Raw genomic sequence first — 21,414 nt, 5'->3', positions numbered from 1 at the left:
TTCTTAGTGGGTTTGTTCACTTTATGTTCCATGGCCTGAAACAAATGACATTTTTTTTATTTCTCCAGCAGCTTAATGTAAATATTGTCTTTTTCTATAAAACTGTTATGCTTATTTATCTGAATATGTATTCATGTGCACACTTCTTTGTACTGATTAAGTAAAGAAGGATGTTTTAAGGTTATAGTTTTCAAGGCAGCATGTAATTTGACATTGTAAAATGCCTTTGAAAGGAATTTGTCATGTGACTTATACACTGCAGGTAACAATAGTTTCTTACAGCTGTCTTCATTCGTGTAAATACTCATTTGTCAACTATTTAACTGGGCATATAGTAGTATGTACCTGACATTACGCCAGGTGCTATGAACACAGTGGTGAGCAAAAGTAGATTAAGTCTCCTATATTTAGGGAGGTGTACATTCTAACGGGGGAGGCATTCATCAAAGAATCACACGTAGATAATTACAACTGTGATGAGTGCTGACAGAGCACAGGTCTTTAACGCTATAAGAATGTGGCCTAGTTTGGGAAGATTAGGAATGTTTCCTCAAAGAACAGGTGTCTAAAATGAGCACTGAAACGTCAGATTAAACTATGGGAAGAGGGAGAAAGAATGTTCCCTACATGGGAAATAGAGCAAACAAAGAGCTGTGGAGGGAAGGACTCGGTGTGAACAAACTGACAGAAGACCTGGGGAACTAAGACTTCCCGGGGCCCAGTGTAAGATGAGGCTGCCAAAGTAGGCCATGTGACTCGACTCTAAGAGTAATGACAGCTCCTCAACTTTTTAAAAATTGGTGGTGGGAGTAGTTTTGTGGAAAATGGGAAGGAAGGCAACAGGATTAAATTTGCATGTTGAAAAGATTGCTCTGGCTAATTGTGGAGAACAGACATGTTGAAGGATAACCTAGGGAATGGGTAAACAAGACTTTTGTGGTATGGCAGGTAAGCAAAGAATGTAGTTTGGTCCAGGGTAGTTATGGTAGCGATGGATAGAAGCACGTAAATTTGAGAGATTTATTCCTGAGTTAAACTGGCAGGACTTGGTGATGGATTGGATTGGATGGTTAAAAGACAGGTCTGATGAGATGTGTGTTTTTACTGGTTAGATCTTAGAGCTCAGAAAGAGCTCAGTAGCTTTGCTGTTGTAGAATATACCTGTGATTTATTTCTCTTTGGGCAAACTGACCAGGTCAAGAGGAAAGAGTGAGATACTACAATTTGGGAACAGCCCAGCCAAATAATCACGGTGTGGTTTACAGGTCTTGCCCACAAAAATAATGCTTTTTAGTTTCTCAAACATTAGACCACCAAGGATCACCAGACATTTGAGGAAAACTTACATGAAAAACAAGTCAGAACAAACAGGGGAAAAGGAACTCAAAAGAATGGAGACAATGTAGGATCAAAAGAACTTAAACAAGAACCGTAAGAGAAGTTAATAGATCCATGAAACTGTGGAGGCTACAAGGGGCAAAAGAGAAACTGAAAGAATTGGAAGACAAATTGAAGAAATCTCTCCTAGATTGTTACAGTAGCTTCCTAACTGATGACCATGCCGTTGCCTTTTGTGGGGCTGTAGTATCTTCTCAGGTCAGCAACTAAAGTGACCCATCACTTCATGTCACTCTTCTGCTCGAAACCTGATACTGGTTCCCCTTCACTAAGAGTAAAAGCCAAAGTCCTTAGAATAATCTCCGAGGCCCTCCCTCACCTCATCTGATTCCCTGTTGCCTCTCTAATTTCATTTCCTGCTACTCCCCTTCCTATCTTTCTTGTCCACACTGGCCTTTCTCCTGTCTCAAAAATGAGGCAAACCTTTTGCACCTGCTGTTCCCTTTGCTTAAAATGATCCTACCTCAGATATCTGTATAAATGATTCCTTCCTTCCTTTGGGTCAGTGTTCTAATGTCACCTCCTTAGGGAGGTCTTCTCCCAGCCACCAGCCCCTTTCTCTTCCTTGTTTTCATTACATCCTCTCTCTCTCTCTCTCTCTCTCTCTCTCTCTCTCTCTCTCTCTCTCTCTCTCTCTCTCAAGCACATGTATTTTTTAATTGGGGTAAAATTCACATAACAAAAGTAACCATTTTCAAGTGAACAGTTCCATGGCATTTAGTACATTCACAGTGTTGTACAACCAGCACCAGTGTCTAGTTCCAACACACCTTCACCATCCTAAAATAAAACCCATATCCATTAAGCAGTTACTCTCCATCCCCCTCTCTGAAGCCCCAGAAACCATCAATTTGCTTTTAATCTCTGAATTTACCCATATTGGATATTTCATATCCATGGAATCATAAAATATGTGGCCTCTGTGTCTGGATTCTCTCCCTGAGTATAAGGTTTCTGAGGTTCCTCTTCAGTGTAGCTTGTCTCAGTACTCCGTTCCCTTTACGGCCGATGGCGCTCCACTGTCTGCACATAACACAGTTTGTTCTCACCTTTGGCTATTGTACTGGTGCTACTGTGAACTTTCCTACACAAGCATTTGCTTGAGTTCCTGTTTTCAGTTCTTTGGGGTCTATGCCTAGAACTGGAATTGCTGGGTCATAGAGCAATTCTGTGTTTAACTTTTTTTTTTAATTAAAGTTTATTGGGGTGACAAAGGTTAGTAAAGTTATGTAGGTTTCAAGTGTACAATTCTGTAACACATCATTTATATATCATGCTGTGCGTTCACCACCCAGAGTCAGTTCTCCTTCCTTCATCAATTTTGGGGAACCACCAATCTGTTTCCACAGCAGGCATATACCATTTTACTTTCTTAGCAATATATAGGGTTCCAGGTTTTCCATATCTTTGCTAACAGTTATTTTCTTTTTTCAAAATTATTATTATGATCATTCTATTAGTGTAACCATCCTAGTGTATGTTAAGTGGTCCTTGTGGTTCTGGTTTGCATTTCACTAATGACTAATGATGTTGAGCACCTTTTAATGTGCTTTTGGCCATACATAGCTTCTTTGGAGAAATCTCTCGGGTTCTTTGCCTACATTTGAATTGGGTATTTGTCTTTTTGTTATTGAATTGTAAGTTTTTAATATATTCTGGCGACTAGACACTACATATTTTACATGTTGTTTGTCTCTCTCACTAGGTAAGTTCTACGAAGCAGGGTTTTGTCTGTTTTGTCTCTTACTGTTTCCCAACACCTAGAACAGTTCCAGGCAGTGTTGGCACTCAGTAGACTTCTGTTGAACAAATAAATTGCAGAACACACTGAAGCTTTATTTCACCAAAAATTGCGATATAACCACGTTGGTACTTGATAAGGGGGGAGAGGGACTTAATAGTGCTGAGTTGTCTTTGATCATAAGAAATAGCAGTGCGTGTGTGCAGTATTCCTATATAGAGGCAAAAACAGAACCAACTGTTGCTCTTCGACCTGATCAACGTAAACACACATATACGTGTAGATTCTTTCTCTGGGCTAATGAATGAAAACAAGTTTGATGAGTATTTATAAATAAGTATTGTCACACATCGTATTTAAGATTTATGTTCATAGTTTGAGGATGGATAAGAAAATTGTTTCTGTTCAGTGAAATAAATTCTTACCCATCTGTTTTGGTTTTTCCTTTCGAGATGAACAGTAAACTTTTAGGGCTCTAATTATAATTTTTTAAAGAGGTATAAGTTCATGATTTTAAATGTGAGTGTCAAACTATTTCATAAAGTTGTTACTTCATATTTGAGACATCCAGTGCCTAGAAATTTTAATTTTATTGGAACTCTCTTTCTGACCCATGGAGAATCACTGCACGTATTTTGTAGGATTAGAAGAGATTTTTCACAATTCAGTTTTATTTGAAAATCAATGGTAAAAATAAATTTAATAATTAAATTTTATGAACATGTAAAACTTCAGATCAGTCATCTAAAACCATCTACTTCTTTAAGTTTTTAAATTTAACTGTCTGCCATGTTTTATAAATCATCTTCCTTTTCTATTTGACATAGACAAAGTGATGTTTTTTTATCTTACTAAACATCTGTGTTTGTGAAACAACTAAGTTGATATTGTACTATTCGACATAAGTATCTTAGGGAATACGGTTGCAAGAAATATATACAAGTTATCCTGTGTAAATGGGAGTTTTCTACTTAATATTGAGGGGGAATAGTACAGACTATTGCTGCAGGGAATAAGAACTCAGAGTATACATCACCAGGGGTCCCACAGAAACCTTTAATAAGAGGATGTGGGTGAAGGGAAATGGGAACTTAATTTCTATAGAGTGGGGTGGAAAATTTTCCAAGCAGGTCATCAGAGCTCTGAAGGAATGAAATGTTCAGCTCTGTACACGGTCAGGGAGCATGCCCTGTGAGCCTGGGCTGTTTCCTCAGAAATCCTGCCATGGTGCTTTTTGATGAGATTAGTTGAAAACTTGCAAACCTCCTGTGCAGGTAAAAGAAATGATTTTGAGCAGTAGATGCTTAATGAATTTAGAACCTATATTTAAACATTTATCTTTTTTTAATTGAATACCCTTTGGGTTTTTTTGTCTTTTTTATATTTGGGTTTTAAGAATGAATTATTTGGATCACTTGTAATTTCGTTTTGAATTGGAGCTAATTGTGGAATTAATTTACACTGCCAATTCAAGATGAGGGCTTTAAATTTGAAAATGTGATACTTTTAATATTAATAGAATTATATGTATAAAGTTGTAGACAAAATAGATTTGCTTTTTTTGTTTGTTTTTTTATTGTACACTTGAATCTCAGTGTGGGGTGACAGCTGCTGATCTAATATGAAAATAGTTGGAACCTACCTATAGCATATAGTTTCAGATAATCAGTGACTAATTTCCTTGTTAATCCATTTCAAACTTTCTTTTGAAGTTGGGGAGATGAGTTTTACATCCCTTTTTGTTCTCTTTTATGGTTATAAAAGACTCTTTGTGCGAGTGTCACCTTTGACCTTTCCTATGATAAAGCAGTTTTGCTTTCAGGTAAGAGCACATGAAATCACATTACTATTTAAATGCAAAATATATAAAGAAACTGAATTTAATGCGAAGGAGAAACAAAACATTTTACTGTTCCTCCATGAGCTGACTGTTCTTAACTGTGGTGTCTGTTACTGGGAGTCTAGATAACAATTCTTTCTACAAAGCAAGCTCCTTTTGTGTATTGCTGTTTGCTGTAACATTAGGAAGACTACTGCAAGTAAGTGTTAGATATTAGGTGTTTTAAAATTGGACAGTTAGTTCTACTTTACCATTAATACATTTTCAGAAAAATAAGCACAACTTCAAGGGAAAAAAGTAAAATGATGCTTTAGGGGTAGAGGCTTTATTTGTTATAAAGAAAATTCACCTTTGTGTATCTTTAATTATTGGGTAAAAGTCATGTGACTTGGAATACAATTAAATGCACAGTTGGATATTTTGTAATAGAATTTTTCTATATATTAATGTAGTTTAGTTATCCAGTCCATTTAGCATAAGTTTTAGAGTTTGTGCCTATGTTTAGATTTTATGCCTTATCAACTACAGAAAGGAAATGAATTTAAGAATCTGAAGTACTTGTTTTTATAGCTTAAACCATAAACTTAAGACTTTAATATTTTATTTTTCAATTACAGTTGACATGCAATATTATATTAGTTTCAGGTGTGAACATATAAATTAGACATTTATAAAACTCCATGAAGTGATCACCCCAATAAATTTAGTACCCACCTGACACCATGCATACTTATTACAATATTATTGACTGTATTCTTTATGCTATACATCCCATGACTATTTAGTAACTACAAATTTGTTCTTAATCCCTTCCCCTTTTTCACTCTGTCCCCCTGATCCCCCCTCCCATCTGGCAACCATTAAAATGTTCTCGGTATCTATGAGTTTATTTTTTAAATTCTAAGTAGAAGTGAAATCATATGGTATTTGTCGTTCTCTGTCTGACTTACTCCACTCAACACAATACCATCTAGGTCCATCCATGTTGTTGCAGATGGCAAAATTTCATTCTTTTTTATAACTGAATAATATTCCATTATAAATATGTACCATCTCTTCTTTATCCATTCATCTATCCATGAACACTTCAGTTGTTTCCATATCTTGGCTATTGTAAATAATGCTTCAATAAACATAGGGATGTATTAATATATGTCTTTTTGAATTAGTGTTTTGGGTTTCTTCAGATAAATCCCCAGAAGTGAGATTGCTGGGTCCTTCTTTGTTTCTTCTTATAGCCTTTGTTTTAAAGTCTGTTTTGTCTGGTATAAGTATTGCTACCCGTTTTTCTTCCTCCCATTTTCATCAAATATTTTTTTGTCCATCCCTTAACTTTCAGTCTGTGTGTGTCTTTTCATCTGAAGTGAGTCTTTTGTAGGCAGCATAAGTAAGTGTCTTTTTTTCTTTTCCATTCAGCCACCCTATGTCTTTCGATTGGATCATTAAATCCATTTATATGTGAAGTAGTTGATCACAGATATGCAGTTATTGCCACTTTATTATTCATGTTTTATCTTTTTTTCTTTTTTCTTAAAAAAGTCCCTTTAACATTTCTTGTTTGGTGGTGATGAACTCCTTTAGCTTTTTCTTGTCTGGAAACCTCTATCTTTCAATTTTAAATAACTTTGCTGGGTAGAAGTAATCTTGGTTGTAAGTCGTTGCTTTTCATCACTTTGAATATTTTGTGCCAGTCCCTTCTGGCCTGCAAAGTTTCTGTTGAGAAATCAGCTGATAGTCTTATGGGAGCTCCTTTGTAGGTAACTAACTGCTTTTCTCTTGCTGCTTTTAAGATTCTTTTTGTCTTTAGCCTGCCATTTTAATTATGATGTGTCTTGGTGTGGGCCTGTTTGGGTTCATCTTGTTTGGGACTCTGCACTTCCTTGGCTTGTATGTCTATTTCCTTTGCCAAATTAGGGATGTTTTCCATTAATATTTCTTCAAATAGGGTTTCAATTCCTTGCTCTCTCTTCTCATTCTGGTATGCCTATGATGCAAATGTTTGTACACTTGATGTTGTTCCAGAAGCCCCTTGAACTATCTTTTTTTGGATTTTTTTTTCTTTTTGCTCTTCTGATTGAGTTTTTTCTGCTACCTTATCTCCCAAATCTCTGATTGCATCCTCTGCTTTATCTGACCTACTGTTGATTACCTGTAATATATTCTTTATTTCAGTTATTGTAGTCTTCATTTCTGACTGGTTATTTTTCGTTTTCTATCTCCATGTTTATGTTTGCAGTCTCTTTGTTGAAGTTCTCCCTGAGATCATTGAACATCCTTGTAACCAGTGTTTTGAACTCTGCAGCTGGTAGATTGGTTGTCTCCATTTTGTTTAGGTCTTTTTCTGGAACTTTGTTCTTTCATTTGGGACATATTTCTTTGTGTCCCCATTTTGGCTGCCTGCCTGGTTTTGTTTTTGTGTATTAGGTAGGGCTGCTATGTCTCCTGGTCTTAGTGGAATGGCTTTATATAGTAATGTATATGTCCTGGGGCTGTCATGTGACTTTAACACCTGTCTTCTAATGTAAGAATAGCAACTTCAGACAAAGGATACTAAAGTTAATTTTCTTTTAGTCTGAACTACTTGGAAAGTCTGGGTAGAAGTCTATACAGACTAACAATATTTAATTATTTGAATTATTTAAAACCTATGAATTTTTAACTACAAATTGTCCCCTAAGTGCTTAGTACACTTTGGGTACAACTGTCATCAGCTGTTGAGGGTTATGCCAATTATTTGTACCATTATAATACTCAAGCTTTTTTATTTTTAATTATTTTGACCAAAACTCCTTCAAAATGCATTATAAATATTCTTGCCTTTTTAAACAAAGTGAAAATTAATTGCTGTTATGTACTGTTTTCTGCTATTCTGAATGCCCTCATGGAACCTGTTTCTAGATCTGTTTTTTATAATTTTTCTGAAGTTTAACTTTTCTCTTATTTATCTCAGTCATGTCAGTGATGTCAACCTACTTATTAAAAATAGTCTTTCTTTCCCTTTAAGTTTGTTTCTTATAATTTTTGTTACAGTAGAACTGTAACAAAAGTAGTCTCTCTCTCTCTCTCCCTTTGAGTTTGTTTCTCAAAATAATTGTCTAAACATGATATAATATTGTTGATAATAGTGCCTGTCATGAGTAAAGTTTGAGTTCTAATTAGAATCAGTATTGATAAGTTCGTACTTCTACCGTGTTTCCCCAAAAATAGACCTAGCCGGACCATCAGTTCTAATGCGTCTTTTGGAGCAAAAATTAATATAAGACGTGGTCTTATTTTAATATAAGACCAGGTATAATATAATATATAATACCAGGTATAATATAATATAACATAATATAATATAACATAACATAATACCAGGACTTATATTAATTTTTGCTCCAAAAGACACATTACAGCCGATGGTCCAGCTAGGTCTTATTTTCAGGGAAATATGGTAGCTGTTTATCATTGATAGCAATTGTTGTACCAAATAGAGTTGATAGCAGAACAGGACAAAAGTTCTCACATGATATATTTAAGGTATGATAGTGTTAAGATTTTATTTTTCTATGCTTTTGTTTATTTTATCCTCTGCCCAGAATGTGCTGACCAAAATCCTACTCAGCATTCATAGTCCAGCCTTGACATTTTTCATATTGTGACTGCTGATTTTCTTACTCCCCTGTTGCTCCTATTTTTCCTTCTAACTTCTTCTTGTGATCAGTGGAACTCCTGATTTATCTGTTTTTCCACATCAGTTAGTGAAAATTAGGCATTGTGCCAAGTATGGTGAAATGCAAAGATTAAGAATACATTGTAACAGCCTACTATTTACATTTTCTTAGTGTTTTCTGTACACCAGGCACTATGCTAAGCATTTTACATGCATTCCTCATTTAATCCTAGAGCAACATTGTGAGGTAAGTTGCATTTTCATCTACATTTTATAGTCTGAGGTCAGTGAAAAATAACGTCTCCAAGGTTATATATATACTAGTGAGTACTAAAGCCAGGATTCAAACTCAAATCTTCTGACTCCTGAGCTTTTAACTGTTTCTGTCCCTTAGGCAAAAAAAAAGAAATCATAATACTAGGGTGGAATAGAGCCTGGCAGAGGGGAGAGATGGGTGCGAAGGAGATGACATTGGAATTGAAGGACATGATACGTTTTAGACTTACATGAAATGAGGGCTGTATTCTGGGCTTGGAGAAAAGATGAAGCAAAAATACGAGCGATGTGGGATGTGAACATTCCTTCTATATGTGGAGAACAGTAATTTGAACCATACTAGTTGTGCTAGAAGATTAAGATGGAAGCAGAGGTTGGGATCAGATATAGAACCAGATGGAATAATTATTTATTCCCAACCCATCTTCACTATAGTATGTTTGAATGCTTATCTTGATATAAAGGCTAAACGTGGATATCCAAGGCATGCATGGAAAGCATATTCGTGCAAGTAGAAAACCTTCTTAATGAACAGTAAGAACTTCTCTGTAAAGCTATGATAAAACTTAAGAATATTAGAAATTTGAGTACTGTGTTTTCAGTGTCAAACCTTGTTTAAAATACAAAAGGAGCTAGGATTTGGTGTGGGGATGATGGGTAGTTCCTCACTTTCCATGCATACTAATCCAACCCTGCCAAACTTAAATTACTAGCATTGTGTGGACTACAGTTTCCTTAAACACGTTGCGTACGGCTGGGTTTAAATCCCTCGTGAAGATTCTTGTGATCCGTACGCAACGTGTTAATCCTCTTGGGCATTCATTTTTCACATGAAACGTGAAGTCCGTATATGTGGAGATTCCTCTGAATGCAGCTTACGTTGTTAAATCAGAGTCAGTGGGTAGTATGAAGGAAGAGACGAGAGGAAAAAGTAGGCCAAGTAGTAATAGGAAGAGCCAATATAATGCATATGACACAAACAAAACTACTACCAGAACATTCCGTTTTATTTCCTTTTGCTAGCTTCCTGAAGTAACAACCCTAAAATTTCAGCGATTTACACAGTAGTATTCAAGAAGGAGGCATTGAGAGCAGTCCCTCCCCATGTAGGAGGGACGTTTGACCAATGAAATTGTTTAAATTTGCCTACATGTAATGATGATTAAAAGAAATGCAGCAGTCAGTTTCATTATATTTAATTCTCTACAAACAGCACACCCTCTTTGTGTCCGTACTGGTCTGGGGCACACCGATCCCATCATACCCCCTTACACACACACACACACACACACACACACACACACACACACACACACACACTGAACTTATTTCTCTTAATTTACACATTGGCTGCAGATGTGCTCCACGTGCCCTCTTGGTTCTAAGCTCTGGACTGAAGGAGCAGCCTGTGTCAGGCATGTACAGTTCCCCTGGCACAGGGAAAAGAGAACACCTGGCAAAACCACAGATGGCACTTCCAGCTTCTTCTAGGAGCTAGCCTTATGTCACTTCTGCTTACAGTTCTCTGGCCAAAAGAAGTTACCTGGCCAAACGTGATGTCAGTGGGGCTAGGAAGTAGACCCCTCCCACAGAAAGGGACTTCAGGTCCCATAGCAACAAGCAGTGATATATAAAACCCTTAGAAGGAAGGGAGGCGCAAGGAGTTGTCAGGAATAACACTTACTACCGTGGCTTACTTTATGTCCTGGAGCTTTAACAGAGTTTAAATTAATTCAAATGATACAAAGAATCTTTACTAGAAATAAGGAAGGACTTTTTGACTGTCAGATTGATTTTATGCAGGTGATTGTATAATATTAACTTCTAAAGTGAGTTGTATAGTTATGGTAATAGGGAGAGAAAGAAGTCCATTCATTAGTATTAGGTTGGTGTAAAGTAATTGTGGTTTAAAAGTTAATAATTGCGAAAACCGCAATTACTTTTGCACCAACCTAGTCATTGTAATGATTATAGTAAACCAATTTTGTTGGAGACTTTTCCTCCCACTTCCTTATTTCCACTTGTACATTTAGAGTTTCTGTTTTTATGGAGAAAGAACCTCCAAGGGCTTGGCTTTGTTTCCTACTCTGACTTCTCTGCTGATACAACGCAGATCAGTGCCACACAGCAGGGGGCTGTTGTGGAGATAGCCCAGGACGTTTGCACAGTGCTCGGGCAATGATGGAAGAGGAAGAAGAAAAAGGCCACTGTCCTACCTGCTGTGAAATGATGACATTAACTGACTCCTCTATCTGACACTGGCACTGAAGAGCATTATGTACTTGAGAACATTTGGTAATTGATTTAATATCTGTTTCATAGTGGGTCCCAAGTTATTTTCATAAGTATAATTAGTGATGAATCAATATGAAACATTAAAATCATTTTAAAGTGAAATTTTATTTAAAGCTTAAAGATAAGTTCTATACCAGTTAACTTTATTACTTTTTTTTTTGGAAGGGGTCTTATAGCACTATAAAATATCTTGCAAGCTCAAATGTAATTTATATATGTGTGATCACTCCTGAAGTTAGGTAAGGCTCTCAGAGGTTCTTGGATTACTCGTGACAGCAGATTGCTCTTGATAATGCTGAAAAGTATAATGAATAAATTTTAAAGACCTTTCAGTAATGAAGTACTTACACCTAGCCAACAAACCGAACACAGGCCTGTTGAGAAGGATAGCTAATGTTACAACATTTTAAAAGGCTTATGGTGAACAGTGAAGAATTATCCTGATAGTACAGACAGGGCTACATGTAAAAGACATATTTGTTTCATGACTAGAGGTTATTAGATAGTCCCATTACAGCTTGGTTTTTTTCCCCCCTTCTCTTCTGTAGCACTTTGCTAAATAAGTAAGGAAAGTTGAGTGAGGCTAGATAATTTTAAAAGCTGTATTGTCTGGCAATCCCTGTTGACCAGTAAATTGACTGAATAGAAATTGTTTGCTCTAACATTCCTCTTTATAAAAGCTTCTGATTAATTTGAATAATGTAGAGAACAACTTTTAGAGTACAAATAATATTAATGGTAAATCAGAGTTTAAATAACTAACTAAAACAATATTTAAGTATTTGACTTATGTTTAAGATCTTTTTCTATTGGGGGTATGTTTCAGGTACAATACATATTGAAATTTTCTTCTAAATGCTACAATTAGGGGTGCAAAAAAGAAAACGCTTACAAATATCCTTGTTGACTTCGATAATTTGGGATTACATCATTGGATTCTTTATAACTCAGCAGGGGTTTTTTTAGGGTGGGGGTTAACGTACGTTTGATTTTTATATTAGAAGGTAATTTTCTTAAGATAACTTCAATGCTCATGAAATACGCATGTAGTAGCATATTTTTTCCCTCTTCTATTAGATTGTTACCTTAAATGTACAGACTAGGTCTTCCTCTATCTAATTAGCTTCACAGTATTCAAAACATTAGGGGTGTGTACATAGTTATATGGGAAAAAGATATTAAATATGTAATCTAAAATCTCTTGCCTAAATTAAGTCTTGGAAATGGAAAATCTGAGGGTTAGAATCATCTTCATATTTTTCTTCAAACCTACATGTTATTAAATGAGACTTTTATTCTTTATAATTAAATAATTTCCTTTATGTGCAATGAGAAAAAAATGTAGCAATTATCTCTCTCACTGAAATATTTTCTCTTAAGATTGCAAAGGACTCTCAATTGAATGGAATTCTATACTTGCTGTTCAATCTTACAATGTAAATATGAAACATTTAATATTTATTACCAAATTTGCTACAGATCTTTAAACTAGGAACCTTGTTCAGAATTGTTTAAGTTAAATAAATTGGTAAAAATTAGTGTTGGAATTTGTGATTTTAAATCAAATTGGAAAGTTTAAAAGGAGTTCAGCATGAAACATTTTAATGGAAATAGAAGGTAGTTTTGTAACTTTTCTTGATTTCACCTGTAATCATTGAAACTTTAGATAAATTTAAACAAACTTTAAGAAATCATTTTCTACAATAATCTAGAAAACAAACACTCAAACTAATCAATTTAGAATACTGTACTGGTTTTGATTTGTGGATGAAAATTTCTGGAATGTTCTCATTAGAATTTACTGTAATCTTTTTTAATGCTCTACTTTTCTCTTTTTTCTCTCCTCTAATATAAACACATCTTAAAATAAGTGGTAGGATTAAGAATAATTAATTCCTAAGGAGTTTAGCAAATTAGCTGTTAGAGAATCACTGAGACTAAAAACAAGATGTTTTTTTAAATCATTCAAGGAAAAATTTATTAGTAGTAATGACAGTTATAGTTGATGATTTTATGATGTGGAATTGACCAGTACCACTGGTTGTATTTTGGGAAGAAAAAAGGAATTTCTGTTTAGGTAGTTCATGTATGGTTGGTTCTTTTGTTGTTTCACATACAGGGTTTTGACAAACTTGTTTCACACTGCTAATCTTCAACCAGCAAATTGTCTAAATTCCTTTTTGGAAATACTCTTTTCTGAGGTCTTCGAAGAAATCTGCTTTCTTCTGTTTTAGTATCTTATCTGATAGGTTCTTTAGCCCATCTCTAGCGCCCATACCTATGTCTGCTAGCCCGTAGGAGCTTACAGGTGGCAAACATGGAGCGTTCATAGTGTGCTACACATTAAGATAGCGCCGTGTGCTCTACCTGGATGTTGAGCCCTCAGCTCCAAGCTCTAAATGTTCAGAACCAAATTCATTCTTCTATCAAAGTGGATTCCCCTTCCTAACTGCTCCTTTTCTCTCCCAGTTCGCAGTCGTCTTCAGCTCTTTCCGTTCGCCCCTGTGCTGTGCTAATTCACATGCCCCCGCGCCTTTCATGATTCTGTCCCTTCTCGCTAGAGTTCTCTTTCAGATGAAAGCCGAAATATCTTTGTAAAACGTGTTAAGGTGATTAAGATGTCTTAATATCTACAGATATGTCAAAAAGAAGGCATATTTAATAAATTAGACTATTTGGGGGAAGAACATATAATCTCTAAATCATGGGTCAGCAAACCATGGGCCACAGGCCAGATCAAGCCCCACCCATTACAGAAAAAATTTGCCAGCCTCTGCTCTAAATGAGCATGTGTTAAAACAGTACTCACTAATTTCAAGTATCAGGCCAGCATATATAGCATATTCAAACAAGAATAATAGAATTATGTATGTTTTCTAGAGCATAAGTTTTTTTATATACTCATAACCAGAAGCAAGAGCTATGCAGTGAACTTTTCACTAGTCTACTTTAATTCCTTTCTACATTAGCATAGTGTATTTTTTCATTTGTAGCAGTTGGAACTTAGAGACCAGGCATCAGGTAGTTGACTTTCAATTCTTTTTGTGCTCCTGCGTTTTCTGAAATCTTTAATACCAGAGAATTTGACGTAAACCTTTTCATATGGCTAAAATGGGAATCATCCCTGTTCTCCTAATTTTATAAACACTGGTCATTTCCTAAAACCTCACTTTATGGTAATATCAAAGTAATGCTTTAGTTACATTCTCTGCCACCTCTTCCCCCCAAAAGATTCTTTTGTTTTATTGGCCAAGAAAAACAATATTCCCTTTCCCTCTATTTAGATCATAGTAATATTTAGAAAATTCAAAGTAATGTTTTAAAACTTATTTCAAACTTTTCTTTATCACTTACTGGTAACAAAGAAAGCTTGAAATGGAACAGATGGTGAATAGAGTGAGTGACTGTATCCTTATCTTGTGCCCCTTTAGGTTCCCCCCTGCATGAAAAACCTCATGCACAGCTGTATACCTTCTCCTCAGCCAGATTTTCAGTTATGGTGTTCACCCACAAATTCTGACAGCCATTCTAAAGCAAAAATTGGAAAAAATACAGAAGTAGGGTAGGAAATAGTTAAGAGACCAAAAGCTTATAGTGGCATAAATGTAGAAAATTTTCAGTTAAGGTTTGGGAGTGATAAAAGAAGCTAAGGAATAATAATTATAATAGCCCCAGTGGTATAGTATTGCTCCCTAAATCTGAGAGCTGACAGTGTCATCCTGGCTTTGACACAAAGTTAATTGTAGAGCTAAGGCTGTATTGCTGATGTTTTAGAAAAAGGAAAGAGTTTTAAGAAATACTGTTCAAAATAGGTTAAATGGACAAACATAACCCAGGAATCTGGCAGTATCTACCAAAATTACAAATGCACTTTTCCTCTGACCCAGAATTCGTGCTCTAGCCCTATCCTACAGATACAGTGGCACATGTATGAAATTACATGTTCAGATTTATTTGGTGCAGCATTGTTTCTAACAGCAAAAAATCAGACACATTCCAAGTATACAGCAATAAAGGACTGGGTCATAAAAATCAGAAAAACATTGAAGTTAGGCCAAATGAAAACATGTCATTTGAAATATGTATTATCTGCAAAATAATATTTGAATATGCAGGAAAAGAAGACCCTAAAAGTTGCTGTCAAGGGACGGTAAATGGGAAATAATTATGCATGACCAAAATTTACTATTATAAAATATGAGATTTTTAAAAACTTACCTTTCAGTACCTTAAAAATGTGTGAGGGCTTGCATAGATTGCCTTGTTTTGATTCCCATTCCTATTTGCCATGTATTCCCATATAAACTGAACATACTATTAAGGTGTTTAGGCACCTAGTCTCGTGGTTGGGTCAGAACTACTCTAATTGATTCTTTCAGTTTGTTGTTTCATCTCGGAGGTAAGGGTGGGACGATTAGAGCAAAAGTTAATTAGTACATTACTTACAAAAATTTATTTCCACAGAGGAACAGCATTTTAAATTGTATTTAACATTTATACCCCATACTTCTTTAAAAAGATACAAGGTGATAAAAAGGGATACTTGGAAATTTGTCCTCTGATGAGGTGTGTCTCAGTGAACACAATTATAAACCAAAACTATGACTAGAGTAAAACTACTGGAGCCTAGATTCTAGATTTGTGTCAACCAAGAATTAGAATTTCATAACAGTTTAAATATGTAGAGTAAAGGCTTGTGAAGAATCCAAGATGACATTGAATTTTGTGCTTATTTGTGATAAATCGTAGTATTGATTACTGTGTAAAGAAATTAGTCAGAATAGAGAATTAATTATGGGAAAAAGAAATAATTCTGCCTTTGGGGTATTTCATTGGAATTAAGAAAAATGAAAATTCTGGACATGCAGAACTTAGTTGTTGACCTCAGGGTAGATTTGAAATAACATGCTCCCTAAAGTAATTTCAAATGCTCAAATGCATTGCTGTGTAATTATTTGCTATCATATATCTCGGGATTTAATTTTTAAATATTTAAAATCTAGAGTATATTTTAAGTTACATTTAAGTTGTATTTCTCCATGCTTAGACAATAATATAAGGCAAATGTATGTCATTTGCATTTTTATAGTAATTACCTATATAATATTGGACTTTTCAAGTGTTTTTATATATAAAGCTTCACATGTCATTCTTACAACAATTCTCTGTGATTGAAATATTAGTCCCATGTTTTAAGGCCCGGAATTTGTGACTTATTTTGTCACAAATCTATGATATAACTCAGTCTTCTGCCTCCAAATGTCATCACTCCTTCACCCTAGTCTAGTATTGTGTTGTTTATTTTTAATGTCATGATACCATAATTAGTTGATAGCATGCTTTTTTATCTTTTCAGGATATGGCTTTAGTTGCCCCTGAGGCTCCTTCAGAACAAGCCAGGAGAGTTTTCCAAACCTATGATCTAGAAGGTAAAAGATTTTATTTTATCAATATTGACTCTATGTTTTAGCTTTATATATGTGAAATATGTTGATACTTTACCTGAGTTTTATTCACAAGAATTGGATTTTTTGAGTGAAACATAGCTTGCATTTCTAGAACATTAAATATGGGAAATGGTGAAAATGGGAATAAGTAAAATAGGATACTTAAGTGGTCATCAAACTCTGACATGGTATAAGGTTTTCATGTTTCTTGGGGTATTGATTGATGGTTACTTGAATCTTGACTTTGGATAGTCCGTGTAAAATGGGAAAATACCACCTTCTGAACAAGCTCTTTGAAAATTAAGTCATTTCCTTCCTTCCTTTCTCCTCATCTTCCGTCTTCCCTCTCTCCCTCCTTTCGTTCCTTCCTTCCTTAAGAAACAACTCTTCCAGAATATTTTTTGAGATATAATTGATATAACATTCTATAAGTTTAAGGTATGATGCTTTTATATATATGATGCTTTTATATATATATTAAGGTTAATGCTTTTATATATTTACATGTTTCAAAATCATTACTACAGTAATGCTCGGTAACACCTCTGTCACGTCACATAATTAAGTTGTAGTCTCTTGGCAACTTTGAAGTTTTATAATACAGTTCTGTGAGCTGTAATCACGAGGCTGTGCCTGAGACCTCCAGGACTTATGTATCCACTAGTTACATCTCCCCTTAAGCAACATCTCCCCAGTTAACCCACCCCCAGGCCTGGGAACCATTATTCTACTGCTTTTACAAATTCAGCTTTTTTAAATTCTACATATAAGTGATACTGCACAGTATTTGCCTTTCTGTGTTTGACTTCTTTCAATTATCATAATGCCCTCAAATTCCATTCACGTTACAAAAAGCAAGATTTCCTTATTTCTCATGGCTGAATACTATTCCACTGTGTGTATGGGGCACGGGGGAGGGGGGTGATCTGTGTGTATGTGATCTACTTCTTTATCCATTTATCTGTTGATGAACCCAGGTTGTTTCCATATCTTGGCTATCATGAATAATGTTGCAATGGCTGTGGGTATGCACAGATCTCTTCAAACTACTGATTTCAAATTCTCCAAATATATATCTAGGAGTGCAATTCCTAGATCATATGGTAGTTTAGTGTTTAATTATCTGAGGAACCTTCATATTGTTTTGTTTAATAGATGTACCATTTTACATTCCCGTCAATAATGTATAGGCGTTCCCTTTTCTCTACATCTTCACCAACATTTATCTCTTGTCTTTTTGATAAAATCTACCAGGTGCAAAGTGCTACCTCACTGTGGCTTTGATTTGCATTTTCCTGATGATTAGTGATATTGAGCACATTTTCATATAGCTATTGGCCATTTGTATGTCTTCTTTAGAAAAATGTCTATTCAGGTCCATTGTTTTTTTTGCCTTTTGGCTATTGAGTTCTATGAATTCTTTATATATGCCGGATATTAATCCCTTATCAGATATATTGTTTGCAAATATTTTCTCTTATTCTTTAGTTTGCTTTTTTAATTTATTATTTGTTCTGCTTTGCAGAAGTTCTTTAGTTTAATGTAGTCTCACTTGTTTATTTCAGTTGCTGTTGTCTGTGCTTTTGGTGTCTTACCCAAGAAACAATGGCCAGGACTGATGACAAGGATCTTTTTCCCTATGTTTTCTTCTCGGAGTTTTATAGTTTCAAGTCCTACATTTAAGTCTTGGATTCATTTCAGGTTAATTTTTGTGAATGCTGTAAGATCAGGATCTAGTTTCAATCTTTTGTATGTGGATATCCAGTTTTTCCAACACCATTTATTGAAAAAACTCCTTTCCCCATCGTGTGTTCTTGGTGCCTTGTCAAAAATTAATTGTCCATGTATGTGGAGGTTTATATGGGCTCTCTGTTCTTTAACACTGGTCTAGGACTCTGTTTTTATGGATGTATCGTATTTGATTACTGTAGCTTTGTAATATAGCTTCATACCAAGGAGTGTGACACCTCCTGTTTTGTTCCTTTTTCTCAGGATTGCTTTGACTATGCAGGGTGTTTTGTGATTCCAAACAAATTTTAGGATAGTTTTGTCCTGTTTTTGTGGAAAATACTTTGAAATTTTTTTTCCTTTCTTTTTTTTTCTTCTATTATTATTTTTATTAAAATTTATTGGGGAATTTTGATAGGGATTGCATTGAATCTGTAGATATCTGTGAGTAGTAAGGATGTTTTCATAATATTCTTCCAATTTAAGAACATAGGATAGCTTTCCATTTATTTGTGTTTTTATCAATGTCTTGCAGCTTTCAATACATAGGTCTTACATCTATTTCGTGAAATTTCAGTGACATTTATTTATTTCATTGTTTTCCATGCTGTTTAAATGAGATTACTTTCAATTTTCTCTGAGATGATTTGTTGTTAGTGTATAGAAATGCAACTGATATATGTATGTGGATTTTGTACCCTGAACATTTACTAAAATCATTTATTCTAACAGTTTTTTTAGTGTAGTCATGAGGGTTTTTATATATAAGATCATGTTATCTGCACACACAGATAACTTTACTTCTTCCTTTCCAATTTGGATGCCTTTGGTTTCTTTTCCTTGCCTAATTGCTCTGGTTAGGACTGCCAGTATTATGTTGAATAGAAATGGCAAGAGTGGTCCTGTCTTATTCCTGATGTTAGAAGAAAGGATTTTAACTTTTCAACATTGAGTATAATGTTAGCTGTGGGTTTGTCATATATGGCCTCTATTATGCTGAGGAACACTACTTCTATACCAAAATTTTTGAGCAGTTTTATCATGAGAGAATTTTGTATTTTGTCAAATGTTTTTTCTGCATGTGAGATGATCATAGGATCTTTTTCTTTCATTTTATTAAAATGATATATCACACTGATTGATTTGTGTCTGTTGAACCATCCTTGCATCCCTGGAACAAATCCCACTTGATTGTGGTGTATGATCCTTTGTGCTGTTGAAGTTGGTTTGCTAATATTTTATTGAGGAATTTTGCATCTATATTCTTCTAGGATATTGGTCTGTAATTTTCTTTTCTTGAAATATTCTTATCTGTCTTTGGTATCAAGATAATGCTGTCCTCATAAAATGAGTTTGAAAGTATTCTCTCTTCTTCAATGTTTTGGAAGAGTTTGAGAAGGATTGGTATTAATTCTTCGTTAATGTTTGATAGAATTCACCAGAGAAACCATCTGTTCCTGAGGTTTTCTGTACTGAGAGATTGATTACTGATTCAGTCTTTTTACTAGTAATCTGTTCAGATTTTCTATATTATTATAATTTAGTCTTGGTAGGTAGTATATTTCTAAGAATTTATCTAATTCTTCTAGGTTATCTAAATTATTGGTATACAATTGTTCATAGTAGCTGCTCAGGAGCCTTTGTATTTTTGTGGTATCAGTTGTAATGTCTCACCTTTCATGTATTATTTCGTTTTATTTCAGTCCTCATTCTTCTTGGTGAGTTTATTTAGCTAAAGTTTAGCTGAGTTTATTTCCCTTCCCTTTCAACCTGAATGTCCTTAAAGTGTGAGTCAGTCTTTTTTAGGCAGCATATAGTTGGGTTTTGTTTTTTTATCCATTCAGCCACACTATGTCTTTTAATTGGAGAACTTAAACCATTTACATTTAGAGTAATTATTGACAGGTAAGGATTTAAGATTGCCATTTTGTTAATTGCTTTGTGGTTGATTTGTTGTTCTGTAGTTCCTTTCTTCTCTGTCTTTGTGATTTTATGAGTTTTTATAGTTCTTTGCTTTGATTCTTTTTATCATTTGTGTATCTGTTATGGGTACACCATGTGGTTAACCATGTGACTTTCATTATATATCTTATAGTTTTAATCCTCCCTTTCTCTCCTGGCCGGTAAGGTTTCTGCTGAGAAATCTGCTTGCAGCCTTATCGAGATTCTCTTGTATGTGATGAATATTTTTCTCTTTCTACTTACAAAATTCTCTACTTATCTTTGATTTTTGAGAGCTTGTTTATAAATGTGTCTCGGTGAAGATCTTTTCTTGAATCTCTTTGGGGATCTTTGAGTTTCATATACCTGAATGGCCATATCTCTCCCCAGAGTTGGGAAGCTTTCAGCTGTTATTGCTTTAAATAAATTTTATGTCCTTTTTCCTTCTCTTCTCTTTCTGAGACCCCCATGATATGGATATGCCTTTTCTCTATGGTGCCCCACAGTTCACTTAGGCTTTCTTCACTCTTTTTTTCATTCTAATATCTTCATTCTCCTCTGACTCAGTAATATCCAGGTATCTGTCTTTAAGGTATCTTTCTTCTGCCTGATTGATCCTGCTGTTGAAGCTACTTATTGGATTTTTTTATTTCATTCATTGTATGCTTAAGCTCCAGAATTTCTGTCCTTTGTTGTGATTTTTATTTCTTTGTTAAACTTCTCTTTTTAATTTCATTGAGTTGTCCATCTGTGTTCTCTTGAATTTCACTAAGCTTCCTTGAAATAATTATTTTAAATTATCTTTTCAGTAACTCACAAATCTGCATTTCTTTGGGGTCTTTTTTGTTTTAATTACAGTGTTCCTTTGGTGGTGTCACGTTTCCTTGCTTTTTTGTGGTTTTGATGCGTTTGCATTGATGTCCGAGCACTTGATGTTGCAGTTGCCTTCAGTAGATAGTCTTTTACCTGGAGGTTGCTGCAAGGTTACCAGCTGAGTGGGTGCGGGTCTGTGGCACTGAGAAGGCATAGCAGTGTAGTCTTTGTGCAGCTCCAGTGGCTGCGGTTGCCCTTGGCCATACTGCAGGGGTTTCCT

General features: G+C 35.0%; 1 protein-coding gene across 4 annotated transcripts in view; it reads left to right on the top strand.

The window, feature by feature from the left end:
- The window catches only part of MINDY3 (MINDY lysine 48 deubiquitinase 3), an 85,891-nt gene that overhangs the window by 44,180 nt on the left and 20,297 nt on the right, over positions 1–21,414 (top strand). For all 4 annotated transcript variants that reach the window (XM_019746057.3, XM_074324803.2, XM_019746058.3 and 1 more), the window contains one exon: positions 16,562–16,634. In XM_019746057.3, the coding sequence (XP_019601616.1) occupies positions 16,562–16,634 (73 nt within the window). The remainder of the gene's footprint in view (positions 1–16,561; positions 16,635–21,414) is intronic.

Source organism: Rhinolophus sinicus, chromosome 1, assembly GCF_057876585.1.
Source record: "Rhinolophus sinicus isolate RSI-liver-muscle chromosome 1, RSI-T2T, whole genome shotgun sequence".
NCBI lineage: Eukaryota > Metazoa > Chordata > Mammalia > Chiroptera > Rhinolophidae > Rhinolophus > Rhinolophus sinicus.
The sequence above is the reverse complement of the archived record's forward strand: the minus strand, read 5'-3'. Positions and strand labels throughout refer to the sequence as shown.